The following is a 16,330-nucleotide window of genomic DNA, read 5'->3' as shown; positions in this document are numbered from 1 at the left end:
TGTGTAAATCACATCCCAAACCAAACCCACTGCCATCAAGTTTATTCTGACCCAAGACCTTGTAGCACAGAGTAAAACTACTCCTTGGTGTCTCTGAGACTCTAAAGTTTTGACAGGAGCAGATTGCCTTGTCACCTACAGTCTGCCGGTGGATTTGAAATGCTTACCTTCTGGTCAGCCGCTCAATGCACAGACCACTACATATATTGAGATATCGTTATGAACATAGGTGAACATGTGCAAAGAATGACACATATGTGGTTGGCACTACAATGTAAAGATTAAGAAATAAATGTTTGCATATGGAAAAACCAGGGAAACATCATTGAGAAGAGCCACAGCTAGAAGATACATTTTTATGACCATGGATGTTTTCACAGAATATCCTTTTATATGTCAACTCTAGCTTTGTCAGTAAAGCTTCTCACTGTCAACATTTCTTCACTACCTCTGATTCAAACCTTTATGCTTTGAGTCATATTTGGGATAATAAATTAAGGGAACTATTTGGGGGCAGAAGAATTATGGACTTTCTCGCTTAAAGTGTTCGTTCATCTTATTTTATTATTTAGCACTGTATATGAGTGGTAAGATGGCTTATGCTAAACTAGCATGCTGTGAAATGTTCTATAGTTTGGTTGAATTTTATAAAAATGTATGTATATCTGGAATTGTGATTATGTATTAATTCCAGATATGTCCAGATATGTCATGGGTGGTATCCTCCTTTGTAAAAGATTAAAGCGTCCTGACATTTATTTTTTATTTATGAGACCTTCCTGGGCCTTTGATAATTTAGGATAGGTAACTGAGAAGCATATTTTAAATGAGATGTCTTAGGAGGCCCTTTTCCCTGCGAGGGACAGGGATAACTGTTTGGGGACATAGCGGTTGGAAGACGACATCAATACAGAGAAACATTTCTACAGCTAAAGACAGAAAGCATTCCTCTTTGAGTACAAACGGAACTGTCTGCGTCCAGCATTTCCTGCACAGGACTTCAGTCATCAGATACCTTGCACCGGTTGCATTTTGAAATGAAGACATTCACCTTGGGAAATATCAATATGCTATCAGTGAGCAGGGATCAGGATTGGGATCCAGTGATTCTTTGGAGAATTTGGTTCAATAGAGGGGGCGTTTGTCACACACACACACACACACACAGGCTCGTGAGGGCACCACTTCTTATAGAATGGTTAAGGAGGCATGAAACACCTATGGACCCCAAAGGGAGAGTCGATTGTGCAGCTACTCTCTTTAGTGACTAACATACCATAGGAAGCGTTTGTCACACACACACACACACATACACACACACACACATACACACACACACACACACAGGCTCGTGAGGGCACCACTTCTTAAAGAATGGTTAGAGAGGCATGAAATGCCCGTGGATCCCAAAGGAAGAGTCGATCACACACCAGATCACATTCCTCCCATAATTAACGTTTCAAAACCATTCCTCATTAGCCAACTGAATAGCTCACATGCACACACCCCGACGGGGTGTGCACAGGGCCCGGTGAGGCAACACCGTATCGTGCTGTACTTCACAGCCCCCCACTTTCTGAAGGTGGGAGGCAGCACCCTCATTCCATGCTCCTGTGGGCCTCTCACACCACTCCATCTCCATCACCTTAGGCGGCAGCCGTGCTGCTCCGAGGAAGCTAGCAGGGCTGGAGGAGAGAGACGTGGGGCTGAGAGCACAGGATGGCTCTCACGGTGCTTCTTTATTCATTGGCAACTTAGAGACGGGCTCTCCTTGACTGTGGACAGGAAAACTCAGGCTCTGCTCAGCACTCTTCCGCAAAAGGTCGGAGTCAGGGAGGAGTCTGTGTGACGCCACCTCCTGCAAGTGGTGCTTCCAGTGGCGGCCCTACCCGATGTTCTGTCTCTTTTTCGCCCGGGCTTATTTCAAGGCTTGTATTTAGAGGCGTCCTTTCCAAAGATAAGCAAATCACGCTCTGCAGAATTTGTTTGCAGGCTGTATACACAGCTAGGTTGTTGGAAACAAGTGCTGAGGGAGGGGCTGGGCCTGAGGTTCTGGGCTGTGGGAGGAAGATCCTCCTCGGGACCACCTCTTTCAAGTTCACGCGCACTGCGCAGAAGTTTAATCCATCCACCTGTGGCTGCTTTGATGGCTTTTCTCAGGGCCTTCCCTCTCCAAGCCTCCTTGGCTCAAGCTACAGTGTTTTTTCAATGATGTGGCTTGATGTTAAAAGTAAAACAAAAACTAAACTCTAGGGTTCTGGAGTCTTGAAGATGGCTAGCTCCGTGGAAGCATGAAGTAGAGAACTCTGCCATTTGAGACTGCAAGCACATGTGATGCTAAGGCGCCGTGCACTTGAAAACTTCCTGACCGTGGCCATTTCACAGACGGAGAGCGCCCCAGTGTGCCAACACCCTATCGTCCATGTGTGCTAACTATGCTGCATCAGTTGTTTCCACCTCTGAGTGAATTCTGCTAGCAGCGTGTACCTCAACCAGAAAAAGAGAAATGCTAATGATAGGATTTCACTCATTTTTTTTAAAGCATATATTTAAAAATTGGTCCCTGACAGGTGCCAGCGACTTGCCGCTCATGTTGGAGATACTCACACGATGTGCGCCAGGTTGAGGGGCTTCTCGGGCTGATCGGGGAACATGGGGTGCAGGGGCTCTCGGCTGGAAGCACAGCTCAGGGACTTGCTTAACGCATTCGTTAGCTTCTTAGCAGGGGATTTCTGGAGAGAACAAGAAAGGCAGGCGTGATAAAAATGACGTGTTAGTGTCACACTCTGTCATGTGCATTGCTCTGTGACCCAGGGAGGCATTAATCCATCCATTCAGGAAATCCTTTTCAGTAACTATTTTAAGATACGACATGAGCCGTGGTGGCACAGCAGTTGAGCGCTCGGTGGTTGCTCACCAAAAGGTCAACCTTCACCCACGATGTGGGAGAAAAGACCTGAGGATTGATTCCCAAGAGATTCCAAAGAAAAGAAAACCAAACCAAACCAAACCAAAGCCACCTCCTTGAGACACCTGGTGATCCTAGGTCGAATTTCCCAGGCTTCGTGAATCCTTCGGCGAGCAGACAACCTCATCTTTCTGGTGCGTCTGAACTTCTCTCTTTGTAGATAGCATCCAGTGCTTCCCCACAACAGCCCTGAGGCCTAGGGGACCCTTGCAGGCAGTACTATTTGGTCTTATTGGGCTGCTCTGAGTCGGAGCCAGAGTTTGTATGACAGGATGCTGCCTCACTGCTGGTGGTAGTGTGGTGAACCAAGCCATCACGTCACCGGCCCTCCTACTGATCAGCATTAGCGAGCGCTGTGGGAAATGCAAGCACTTATTGTGCCTGGTACTCATGGGTAGGGACTTCCTGGATCAGCAGGAGTCCTCCTGACGAAACCTTGGCAAAACTACTGCCATCAAGTTGATTCCAACTCATAGCGACCCTGTGGCACAGAGCGGAGCTGCCCCTGTGGGTTTCTGAGACTGTAAATCCTTACAGCCTCATCTTTCTCCTACAAAGCAGCTGGTGGGTTTGAACCAACAACCTTTTGGCTATCAGCTGAACATTTATAACCCCCCACACCATGAAGGGATTCCAGATAGAGGCCACAGCAACTGCAAAGGAAGAAAGGAAGAGACCCCCACCCTGAGAGAAGAGCAGGAGGCTGACCATCGAGGTGCTTCAGGCCACATAAAGGATGGTGGCTGTGAGCAGGGGCCGAGGAAGCCACTGGGACATTGAAATCACAGCAATGGCACAATGGCGTGGCACACAGCAATGGCACAATCAGACCCAATTCTAGAAGCACTGCTCTCCCTTAAGGACAGGAAGTGATTTGGGAAGGAGCATTAGAGTGGCAGACGGTTGATGAGCACAAGTGTTTTTGTAGTACTCCAGGTGGAGGGCGCTCCAGATGTGGCAGAATGCATCCGGTTAGCAGCAAACGTGGAATTTAAATCTGAGTCTTTAGAAGATAAATTTAATGTTCTGTTTTGTACCTCCATTCCACTCTGCCGCCCCCACCCCCACCCCAGAGCACTGTGCGAGTGTTTTCATTGAAGTAGGTAGAATGTTTCTCTTAACATTGCACATCCAAACTGGTGACAGTGAGTCTAGCCGTGAAATACATCTTTACCAGTTTTCCTTCCTGTGAGAAGTCATTTGTAATCCTGACACTTCTCTTTGTTCACGCAGTCCCTGATTGCCATCACCCTGCAGCTACTTTTACTCTCACTCTTTAAAGACTCACTAAAATGACAATGAAATGCGATTGGCCTTCAAACACCAATCCTCCAGGATCAGGGATAGGACAAGATTGAAGTTGGTTAATCTGTTAACAACAAGAAGCTCACAAATGTTCGCTCCTGTCTTCTATATTAAACTATATTTTACGACCCACGTTCCTCTTCTATCCTTAGCACGTGACATCACCAAGAGTGAGAGCAGGGCGCTGGCTGGCGTGGGGCCCTCCCTGGTGCACGCTGCCTCAGTGAAAAGCTGCTACTTGGAACTCAGATTCTGACAGGCGAACACAGGATGTTCACATGGAATCTCAGTTCCTGATTATAACTCTTAGAAAGTGCAATCTGATGTAAAATGCATATTCTGAACACTTTGTAAAGAACAATCGGCTAAACCTTAAGTGGCCATAGGTTAATTTTAAGTATATTAAACTAGAGGAGAGATCAGACAAAGCTTTTTTTTGTCATAAAATCATTCCAAGAGGGTCTGGTAGTAGCTGATGGTTCATGCCACACACACACACAAACACCACCACTACCACCCAAAACAACCTCTACATAGACCAGTACTTTCACAGACGCAAACAGCAGCGTCACTGGAGCTTAAGTGAGACAGAAGTCAATGGTCAACCATCTGAAGAGTCGGCACACTGAGAGAGGCTGACTAGCTCCTGGCATTGACGCAGTGCCCTCCCTGCACCTCTGAAGATGCTTCCGACCACATGGACGGACACTCATTCACAGGTCACCTTTCGCAGGCTGGTCATTCAGAAAGATGATTTGTGAATATATCCCCCATCTCCCACCCCTGAAGAAAAATGAGATGAACTGTCATCCTTAAGCCCATCCTCACATAATTGTTTCTTCTAAAGTCCGCAATCTCAGAAGTCCAGAAAAAAGAATCCAACAATACATTTTAGCAACTTTCACAGAGAACAAAACAAAACAAGCAACACATGACGACCACCTTTCCTCCCCCAAACCCCCAAACATCTTAACTTACTGTGGAAACAAGATTACATTCCAGTAGTCACCTGCTTTCAGGGGTTATGGAATCAGTACTGGATCACTTACATTCCAAGAAGCAACATACTTTGAGTCTTCCTACATTTTAGGTCTCAGGGAGCCACACTGAGTTCAAATGTCCTACGGAAGAGTTCTCAGTAAGGCAGCGTGGGGAAGGAGAGAAGGCATGGGAGATTTGAGGTAGAGCATAACTTGGTTTCTGAGTTCTATTGCAATCTCTCCATTTTGGGCAATGCTGCCATCGCCAACTGTTAAGTCTGGCTTGGACCGTGCCTTACCCATGATGTGTACTCTTTCATTTGGTGCTGGTTGCTGTGGGAACCGCCGGCATGTCCCCTCCAGAAGCAGTCCTGACAGAGCTGGTAGTTGTGACACTGCTGGCAGCGGTAGCGGAATCCCATCATGCTCTCACTGTGGCAGTAGGAACACTCAACTGGATGGAAGACTAAGGGGGAAAAAAGGAGGAAAGCTTCAGAACAAAGCAGCCACCCAACGATCAAAAAGACACTCAAGAAACCAGAGGAAGAAAAAAATAATACAGCTTCACAGAAATCACATTTTTCTGCCACGCGCCATAATTTTAGATGATCCAGGCTGAGAGAATCATGCAGTTTAGTCGTGGAATCTCAGCACTCCTTTCAAGGAGGGGTGGTGGCGGCAGACGTGGAAGAGTGAAGGAGCATAGGTGTCCTTTCATCAACACAAATCTCTGAATGTCATTTGTTCTCTGACTCCCATCTCTTTCACTGCAAGACGATAAATTACCCGAACCTCTGAGTCCGTCCGAAAAACCCCACTGCGCTCTGTCTCCAGGAGACCAAGACAGCTCCTTGGGAGACTCAAACACAATGGATGACTCTGACTGAGTAACTAGTGGGCAGAGAACAGCAATGAGCTAACTGGAGACTGGGAGGGAGGGTGCGGGCGGGGCAGGAGGGGAGGTTAAGGTCAGAGAGGAAAAACTGGAGGAGAGCACTTGAGTTATTGTCAACAAGCCGAGTTGGTAATGGAGTGATGACTTAATGATGTTGCTTTCAGCAGCAAGGCTCTAGGTTCTTTTCTTTCCTAAGGCAGGTAGATGGGAACCCCAACGACTTTTAAATGATAGGAATATAGCTTTAATCCAGATAGTTCAAGATGCACTTAACTTTCTTGGGCATTTAAAAACAAGCACAGTGAAAATGTTTGAGAGTTGAAGTTCATAAATGATCGGCTCAAGTAATTGTTTCATGTTCATGTTCATGTTCATGTGATGAACTAAAGATATTGAACTAGCAGCAACAACAATAACGATCATGCCTGTTATTCTCCAGCTAGCCATCCAGGAAAAATTAGGATAATTGAAGTGAAGATCAAGAACAAATTATAAAAATGAAGACATAACCATTTACAAAATGCATTGTCCTTTAAACAAGTATCGCAGTCTCCCCTCTCTAGCTGTTGGGAGATGGGTAGGTCCTGTGTCTTGTAAAACTGTTTGGGGCTAGCAGCTAAGAAACTCATCTTTTGCAATAGGAGCTATTGAGAGAAAAGTAACGGCACTACAGCTTTATGCCTGGAAAATGACTAACTCTAGAACTTAACAGTAACACAGACACATCCAGGATGACTGTAGGCCCTGGGCTTGAACGCTCTTTGCTTCTGCATGTGGATAAGAATAATAAGAAAAAAATCTAGGATTAATATTGTTATATCCATTCTTTACATTTTCTCCATGGGCAAAATGAGATAAATTCATAGCATTAGACTAATAAGGATGATAAAAGGAGATGCTCAAAGTTCTGAAAAGGAATTAAAAATTAATCCAATTTTAGTCCCAAAATATATTCATGAAATTTAGAGAAGTTATTATTTTAGTATGAGATTAAGGATAAATTGCTTCTATTCAAGTCTTGAGGGATTTCAGGTTAAATTAAATAAAAAATAAGAACACCTAAAGATTAGATAGAGGTGATAAGTTGACATATGTTTAAATGTATTTAGAATTTGTTCTGAATTCCACCTCATATATAACATTAAATATGCCAAGGGGAATTAATTTTTATGATAGTGATTGTTGTGTTGATACATAAAAAGAAGCTTTTACAAAAGATACATTCCTTTTAATTTTTACATAGTTACAATTATTGAAAGTTTCATATTTGGAACAACTGATGCGAGGAGCTACAATCTAATCTTTACCAATTTCCCCTCCTTTCTTGCCTGAGTGCCTGGAAAGAATTCACCAGTGTCATGCATACCAATACTGGAAACTCGGGTCCAACGCAAATTATAGAAAATACCACAGGGTTTCTTGAGATTTTTTTCCTCCAGTGACACCAAGTTTTAAAGGCAACCCTGACTTCTGAGAAGTTTGCAATGAGATTTAATACATTCTTAGAATCAACCGTTTAAGTCCTTATTGGATAGGGAAAGTGGTTAGTACTATCCTAAACAGAACTCAGAACTACTAATTAGTCTTCCTAAAACATTGACCTTGGCTTAATAACTGTAGGTCTGATGGTCGAATTTCAGTAACTTAAGAAGTTGTTTTTGCTTAGTAGTAAGTACTTACCATTTTCTACATTTGCCAGTCGATGCAGAAGGGGCAACCAGACCAGGCACTGGGGGGGAGGGTCAGACATGAGTGTGTCCAAAAATCCATTTAATGTGACTTTTTTCTGTATGCAAAACAAGCAAAATCAAGAATAGGAAGGACCAATGTTAGTGAACCTGAAACATAAGTATTTGACACTGAAGAAACAAGGCATTTAGTGGAGTGTAGAAGTTGATACATTGATTGCTTTTTATACTTAAATTCACCCGGGACTTTTTTTTGGGTCTCCAGTGCTACTCAGTCAGTTTTATCAAAAAGAGAAAATTCTGAGAGCATGACATGTCAAGACACATGAAAAGATGGGAAGAGGTGAGGCAGAGACATGCTGCATAAATTTTACCACATAATACACTTCTATTATTAGTCAGTCTTCTAAGTTTGTAGAATGGCTTCTCCTTCATACTTCCATAAGGACTAAGTACTTCGTGAATAGTACGGTATAGTATACAAGATTAGTACAGTACAGAATGCTTGCCTGTTGGACGTGTAATGAATTGAACTGTGTCCTCTCCAAAATATGTGTCAGTTTGGCTTGGCCGTGATATGATCTGGTGTGATCAAACAATGATAGGAGACCTCGGGTAGGTCACAACACCCTCAGGTAACAGCCTTTCTCCAGTGTAAAGGGAGTACAATGCAGGGAATTATTTAAGATTGCTCTTCTAGCCATAGTCTTTCTTTGGACAATACCAGTCTCTTTCAGCTAATTAATGCCTAGGATATTGGTCTGTATACATTCAATTTACTATTTGATGACTTCCAAGTTTTCTAGATTCATACACTGTACATTTAATATTCTAGCTATTAATCGATGCTTGTAGCTATTTCTCATTTTGAATTTGTGCCCCATCAGCAAATAAAAGTCCTCAAAGCATCGCTCTATCCATGTTGCCCAGGTTGGCTCTCCTTGGAGGAGACAGCTCTTGCCCAGTGGTATTTTGAGTGTCTTCCAACCTGAGGGGCTTATCTTTGGTCCCGGTATCAGACAATAGTCTTCTGCTCCTCACATGGTTTTCAGTGGTGAACCCCTCAGAGGTAGACAGCCTATTCCTTCTTCCTGGTCTGCTTTTAGTCTGTAAGCACTGCTGAATCCTTTCCAGCAGGGGTAAACCTCCCAGTATGTGAAATACCAGCAGCATAGCGTCCAGCGTCACAGCAAGCTGCAGGCCACCACAGAGTAACAAACCGATGGACGAATGGGGATGTCAGCATGAGATAGCCAGCATAGAAGGGAATATTTTAACCTAAAAAAAACCCCTCTATTTTCTCTTTTATTCATAAGACTTTTGTCTCTAAAATTTCTCTAAATTCAGTCTGCTTCTTTTTAATGTATAAAGGAAATATGTGTGTTGTGTGTGTGTGTGTGTGTGTGTGTGTGTGTGCTATATAAGGGATAAGCAGTAAGACAGTAGCTAGCCCCGTTGAGGTGAGCCATGGTGGTGCTGTGGCTCAGTAATTGCTGTACTTTGGTTAAGTAATTGGCTGCTAACTGAAAGGTCAGCACTGGAACCTACCATCTGCTCTGCAGGAGAAGATGAGGCAGTTTGTTTGCATCAAGATTTACACGCTTAGGAACCCCGAGGAGAAGTCCTATCCTCTCCTTTAGGGACACTAAGAGTTGGAATCGACACCATAAACATGCCCCCCCCCTTCTTTAAACCACAATTATATAACTAGAAGTCTCTCTTTCAAAAATGTTACACTAGATAACCGTGGACCTTTTCTAATAAAATTGAAACAGTTTGGGGATGTCGTCATTTGAACTGCTTTGGTTATAAATAAGTCCATCATAAAGCACAACAATAAACACATCTGATTCCTCTGTTGGTATTACTTGTTCTTGGATTTCAAATAATCTTCTTCCTTACAAGTAGTTACCATGTTGGCTGAAAACAGCTCTGGCATTTCTAAATACGTTATGATTAAAATGTTTAAATTTATCACTCTTGAGGACAGATAAAAGTTAATATTATAGTGCAGTTTATAGGGCTTGAATTTTTTTTTCAACAATGGCAAAGTCAGCATAAACATTTCTTTTTGAATATATAAATCCTATTATGTTACAAAAATCTGTTCTTGCTAGTCTTAAGGATTATTTTGAGCTATTAGTAAATTTATTGAGGATTCTAAAACACCCTTCTTAAAAACTAAGAATTCAGCAATAGATAAAATTTTCCATATTTCTGTGATTAACTGAATCAACATAGCATGTGTTACAATTCCTTGTATTAGAGCATCTGCATATGCATATTTGAATCCATCATATTCACAATAAAAGGAAAACAACAGCACATTGGAACTGGAGACAGATAACAAGATCAGAGGTTGTGGTTCAGTCCCCTGCACTCACTAGCTATGGACATATTTTTCCTTGTTACCTCCCAGAACTGTTGTACATAAAATCAGATCGGTACTGTGCAGTACTACAAAAACATAGCAGGCATACATTTAAAATGGGTTGGAAAAGGCTGGAAAGCATTTATATTGGAAAAAATTAGGTAAAAATATCAAAAGTCATTAAAAAGTTAATTTCAGTACAAAAAAACCCCCCAAACCCCAAAAAGTATAATTTGGTATAGTGGGTATTTGGGTGTTTTCATAGGACAGTAATTAAATTTTTGGAAGACACAGAGATGATTAAGACAGGAGGCTTGATGTCTTTTGTGGAAGGCTTCTTGAAGAAAAAGTAACATTTAGGCAAGAAAAAGGAGTCCGTGGGGCGAAATCATGCAGAGGATGCTCAAGACAGAAAACGCAACAGCAAAGGACTAAAAAACCCCTCAGTCCACAAAAGAACAGGACGTGAGAAGGAAAAGACTACAGAGGACTCGAATTGAGAAAGCAGGTTTGGCTGGAGAAGGAGAGAGGGCACAGAGCCTTGCAAACAACCTCAAACAGCAATAAGGATGCTAAGTAGAATGCACAGTGGTGTGTGGGCGTTGGGGGCAAGAGCTTGGAAGAGAGAATGCCGCTTTTGTCCCTCCCCTGTTGTTTTAGATGCAGTCTGAGGACTCCCTAAAATACTTAAACAAAATTAGGTGTCCAAATAGTTTAGAATACGATGTGATATGTAACAAATAAGCAAATGTTGAAACAAACAAATCCAGACACAAGAGACGAGTTTGGAAATGTAGTCTAGGCTAGTTTGCAACAGTCCAGGCAATAGATAAGAGGAGGAAATGGAGCGAAGTACCTGCAGAGTGTTGAAATTAGTCCCGGATCATGATTGATGGGAAGCTCTGGGTAAGGAAGAGCAATCCAGCAAGAAAGCTGAGTAGATTCATTGTGATGGCACCAATCCCTAAAGGGGCATGCTTTAGTTGGGGGCAGAGATAAAGAGGCAGGCACTAGAGTACCTAAACTTGCCTGGGGTAGGACAGTAGATAGCCCCAAAGGTGTCCTGGCTGAAGCAGAATTAGCAATCAGTGCATCAAACTTTCCCTTACTGGGTTTGTACCTCAAAATAGAAAGGATAGATTCTCACAAAACTCATGACCCTAACACATAACCCTAACCTCGGTGTCATCTGAACACAAATTCATCCAAGGAGGAGGGGCTTTCTTTTGTCCATGCTACTTTGATCTCAGACTTTGGGATCCCAGTGGTCATGGCTCAATAATTTAGGATTATCAAGAAGAGAAAGGAAGGTCTTTTGAGCTGCCCATTTCTTGTACTAGAGAAAATATCAGAATGGCTAAGAGTATATGCTTAAGAGTCAGAGAGAGTAATGATGAAGGGTAAGGACTCTACATATGATAGAGATTCGTTTGGATCTTGGCCTTGTTGCTATCCACTGTCCGCGTATTTTTGCTCAAGCCATTTTACATGCGAAGGCTCGGTTTATACCCTGTAAAATAGGAACACTGCTAGCATCTCCCTTGGGGGGCTAGCAACCACAACTAACCCCACAGTCCTTGCAACTCTATAGGACTGCCTGAGAGGTAGTTTCTGAGGCTGTAAATCTTTACAGAAACATGCCCGTGTGGTTAGGATCCAACTGCATTCTCCATGATGCCATCAGAGTTCCTTCGGAGGGCCCTGGGGAGGAGTAAGCGGTATAATGCTGCATCAGGATCATCAAGGCTCCTAAGTCATTGGAAACATTTAACAGACATACGGTATTCAGTCCTACTCAAAGTCTGGCTCTCTTATTAACTAGCTAGGTGGGCTTGGGTAAGTTACTGAACCTCTTGGTTCCTCAGCTCATCAATGTAAAATCATAGCTGGGAAAGAAAATATATCGATTGGTTCTTCCCTTCGTAGCAAAGACCTAAAAGCAGTTTGACTTTGCAGACGACCTGGTGGAAAAAGAGTCGCTGCTGTTTGAGAAACACTTTCGTAAGTATACACGTCTCTCACCTGTTGAGAGAAACAGGATCGGGCTGACTGTTCTGTGTAACCGAAGGAAGGGCCTTCAAACACTGCTGTGGGGAGTTTGAGAACTTCTCGCAGGAACTGGTCGTACCGCCCATAGACCATCACCCCACTGGAGTCAGAAATCATAGAGAAAATATCTGGTGGAAGGAAAGGGAAAGGCATTTATTCATCACACAAACTTTCACGACCATGGGTTTGCTGCAAAGAACAACGACAACAACAAAAACATGTACTGTAAATGTATTGTTTACTTAATGACCGAACAATAAATAGATTGATTACTTAATGACAGCCATTTGGACACTGAAATATTCTGGCCATGCGTTTTCCTGTGTCTTTGTTTGTTTTAATGATTCTGGCATATAGCATTCACTAGTAGTTTGCAGAAATTAATCCATTAGGTAATCTAGATAAGGTATAAAAATGATCATCTTTTAAGGGAAATTAACTCAACAAGAGTACTTTTTGTATATGTGAGAAATATGCTGACCTCACGTGACACTCACAATGAGAATTTTACTCCAATTTTGGGGTTTGTGTGTATCTGTGTATAGGACTAACCAGCTACTTGGCCATCTCTACCAGCACTAAAACCCATGGATTTTAGCTTAAGTTATTTGAAAAATGAAAGACGCAATGTGGATAAGAATGTAGCTAAAACACTTGATTAACTTCTCACAGAAGCAGAAACCTTTCTATAAATCATGGTGTCCTGGGAAGGCTCGTTTTGACTCAGGCAGTGAAGCAGCAGCCTGGCCTCGTGAACGATCAATGAGGCAAAGTGAGGGTCCTGGAATAGTCTCTGGAGAACTAGTGGCTCCACGGAACCCGTACCCTTCAGTTTCTGCCTCTATGTGCACTTAATGAATATTAATGACATCCTTTCCCAAGGTGCTTTATGATTCCTCTGTGGAAATCACTATCGGAATGCAAAGGTTTGCCATAAGATACTTTATCACCATGCTAACAAGACTGTCACTCTGCCGGCACGGCTGCTGGGATCAACTGTTATAAGGTCCATGTGCTATCTCATTTGGGGTTTAATTTTTCAAGGTCAAAATGTAATTTAGAGCCAATTTACTTTTATGCCCTGGTCAGATGTTAATGCACAATACAGGCTTTTACTGGCGTATGTTCTGCGGATGTGAACTGACTCTCACTCTCTTTCCATACTCCTACCAAGGCACTTGGTGATAAGGGATTTCTACCGTGTTCCAAATAGTTTAGTAATCATGAAACCAGAGAAATTGTATACGATCAACCAAAGTCCTGTTGTTTTCACATACCTTCCTACTGCTGTTTACTTAGTGGATTTTATATCTTATATTCCATTTTCACTAGTAAAAAAAATATTGCCAACAGCAAACTATAAAGAGCAGACTCTTCTCTAATTCCAAATACAAAAGATTAAAAATTGCCAGCCAACAGGGAAGAAGGAAGCCTAGGGGAGGCAAATTTTATTACCTAATAAACGTTATTGTTGTTTTATTTCGTAGGAAGGTGGTTGGTTATAAGTGGCCATCTTGGCTATATTTTAAGCCCAGATTTTCTAGGTCAGGGTGCAGTCACTCTAATCAAGGCGCTCAGGCATCTCACATCATCCACTGAAAGAATTTAGATGTTTCCTTTTCTTTTTAAAAATCATTTTATTGGGGCTCTTACAGTTCTTATCACCATCCATCCATCCATCCATCCATCCATCCATCCATCCATCCATCCATCCATCCATCATCCATCCATCCATTGTGTCAAGCACACTTATACATATATTGCCACCATCATTTCCAAAGCATTTTCTTTCTACTTGAGCCCTTGATATCAGCTCTTCATTTCCCCCCACCCCCTCCCTCCCTCACGAATGTACCTTTGATAAGTTAAACATTTATAATCCTCCCTTCCATGTCTTACACCAACCGCTATCTCCTTTCACCCACTTTTCTGTTGTCCATCCCCCTAGGAAGGGGTTATATATAGATCATTGTGATTGGTTCCCCCTTTCTCCTCCCACCTTCCCCTTGTCCTCCTGGTATCTCCATTCTCATTATTGGTCCTGAGGGGTTTATCTGTCCTGGATTCCCTGTGTTTCAAGCTTTTATCTGTAGCAGTGTATATGCTCTGGTCTAGTCAGATTTGTAAGGTAGAATTGAGGTAATGATAGTGGGGGTAGAGGGGAGGAAGCATTAAAGAACTAGAGGAAAGTTGTATTTTCCATCAGTGCTATACTGCACCTCGACTGGCTCATTTCTTCCTTGTGACCCTTCTGTAAGGGAATGTCCAATTGTCTACAGATGGGCTTTGGGTCTCCACTCTGTGCCCCTTCCTCATTCACACTGATATGAGTTTTGTTCTGGGTCTTTGATGCCTGATACCTGATCCCTTTGGCACCTCGTGATCACAAAGCCGGTGTGGGCTTTGTTGCTTCTCAGCTAGATGGCTGCTTGTTTCAAGCCTTTAAGAACTAAGGCACTATATCTTCTGATAGCCGGGAGCCATCAGCTTCCTTCACCACATTTGCTTATGCACCCATTTTAGTCAACGTTTTCAATCAGAGCAAATGTAGGATAGGAGCATCCACCATGACCTTTAACCCACTTGAAGCTCATATTAACCTATATGTCTTGATTGTTTTATTGGGCAATAGCCAACTTCGATTACTGGGATTAAAGGAAATCAACTTTTAGTGGCCACTCGCTTTTTAAAAAAAGAAATGATAGGATTTTGAGGAAGCTACTAACAATATACACGTAGAATTGTGTTTAGCACATCATATGCCCTACAGAGATGTTAATTGTTATTATTTACAAGTTGCTTTATTCTGCATCTAGTTCATATGATTAGGCTTGCCTCCCCAATGTGATTATCCTGGAAGGGTCCAGATCATCCTATAAACCAGCCTTGTGTTTGTTACCGCTCCGTACACTGATAGCTCCCTAGAAGAACTTAAATTCCTGGACTTACTCAGCTAAAATGAACTTGGTGCATACTAAATGCACAAACCAGTGCTAGGTTATGATATAAAGACAAATCAGGGCTAGTGATTTGTCTCTTTTCCTCTAAGGAGGTACCATCTATGGAAGCACTTGCTAGAGAAGTGCTGACACCACACATCAGGTATCACCATGCAGAAAACTGATGTCATAATAGGATCCGTATGATGAAGTGGGACCTTGGAGGGAAGACTCCCAGTGGGAGGGAGGGGTGGAGGGATTCAGAGAAGATCTCCTTCACAGCAGTGGGATTTGGGCCAAGTGACAATTAGGGATTTCTGAGGCACAGATGGAGAAGCCCTGGGAATGTAGTGGGTTACAGGTCAGCAGTTTGAGACCACCAACGGCTCTTTGGGAGAAAGATGGAGCTCTCTACTCCCATAAAGAGTTATAGTCTTTGACGCCCACAGGCACAGTTCAATTCTGTCCTGTATGGTTGCTATGAGTCGGAATCAACTAGACCAGTGATTTTCAACCTTCCTCATGCCGCGACCCTTTCAGACAGTTCCTTGTTGCGGTGACCTCCAAATAGAAAATTATTTTCATTGCTACTTCATCACTGTCATTTTGCTACTGTTATGAACTGGGAGACCTCAGTGAAAGGGTTGTTCCGCCCCCAAAGGGGTTGCAACCCACAGGTTGAGAACCACTGCACTGTATTGCTGTTCCCCTTATCAGCCTGTCTGCTGTTTGGCTGAAAATTGGGCCATGGGGTTGAGTGAGAGGCACAGATGAAACAGTAGACTCTAGGGCACAGGGTCAGGGCTCCCATAGGCATGAAGATGGGTCTCATGCCCGCAGGGATCTTCAAGCAGTCCACTGTGGCAGGGGCTGTGGAGGCGTGTACAGTCCTGGGGGCAGGTCAGAGAGCTGGGAAAGCTCTAGTGAGGACTTTAGATTGTGTGTAGAAGATTATGGGAAGATACTGAAGATTTCAAACCAGTCAGTGAGTGAGAAACCTTGTGGTGGGCATAGGTGTGGGAGAAGATTGGGCAGTTCGGTAATGGAGACTGAAGATTTGATAAGGTATTTATCGTAAGGTGACCAGATGTCCCGCTTTTGGTGGGACAGTCCTGATTTTGAACAATTTTTCCCA

At 43.0% G+C, this 16,330-nt stretch overlaps 1 protein-coding gene across 13 annotated transcripts in view; it reads right to left on the bottom strand.

Annotated features, from left to right (window-relative positions):
- The window catches only part of DTNA (dystrobrevin alpha), a 373,548-nt gene that overhangs the window by 84,932 nt on the left and 272,286 nt on the right, over positions 1-16,330 (bottom strand). For all 13 annotated transcript variants that reach the window (XM_045296183.1, XM_045296186.1, XM_004702946.2 and 10 more), the window contains 4 exons: positions 12,230-12,384; positions 7,829-7,934; positions 5,553-5,719; positions 2,608-2,732 (listed from right to left, as the gene is read on the bottom strand). In XM_045296183.1, coding sequence (XP_045152118.1) covers positions 2,608-2,732; positions 5,553-5,719; positions 7,829-7,934; positions 12,230-12,384 — 553 coding nt within the window. The remainder of the gene's footprint in view (positions 1-2,607; positions 2,733-5,552; positions 5,720-7,828; positions 7,935-12,229; positions 12,385-16,330) is intronic.

Source organism: Echinops telfairi, unplaced genomic scaffold (assembly GCF_000313985.2).
Source record: "Echinops telfairi isolate 266 unplaced genomic scaffold, ASM31398v2 ScPeMD7_7400;HRSCAF=8409, whole genome shotgun sequence".
Lineage (NCBI taxonomy): Eukaryota > Metazoa > Chordata > Mammalia > Afrosoricida > Tenrecidae > Echinops > Echinops telfairi.
The sequence above is the reverse complement of the archived record's forward strand: the minus strand, read 5'-3'. Positions and strand labels throughout refer to the sequence as shown.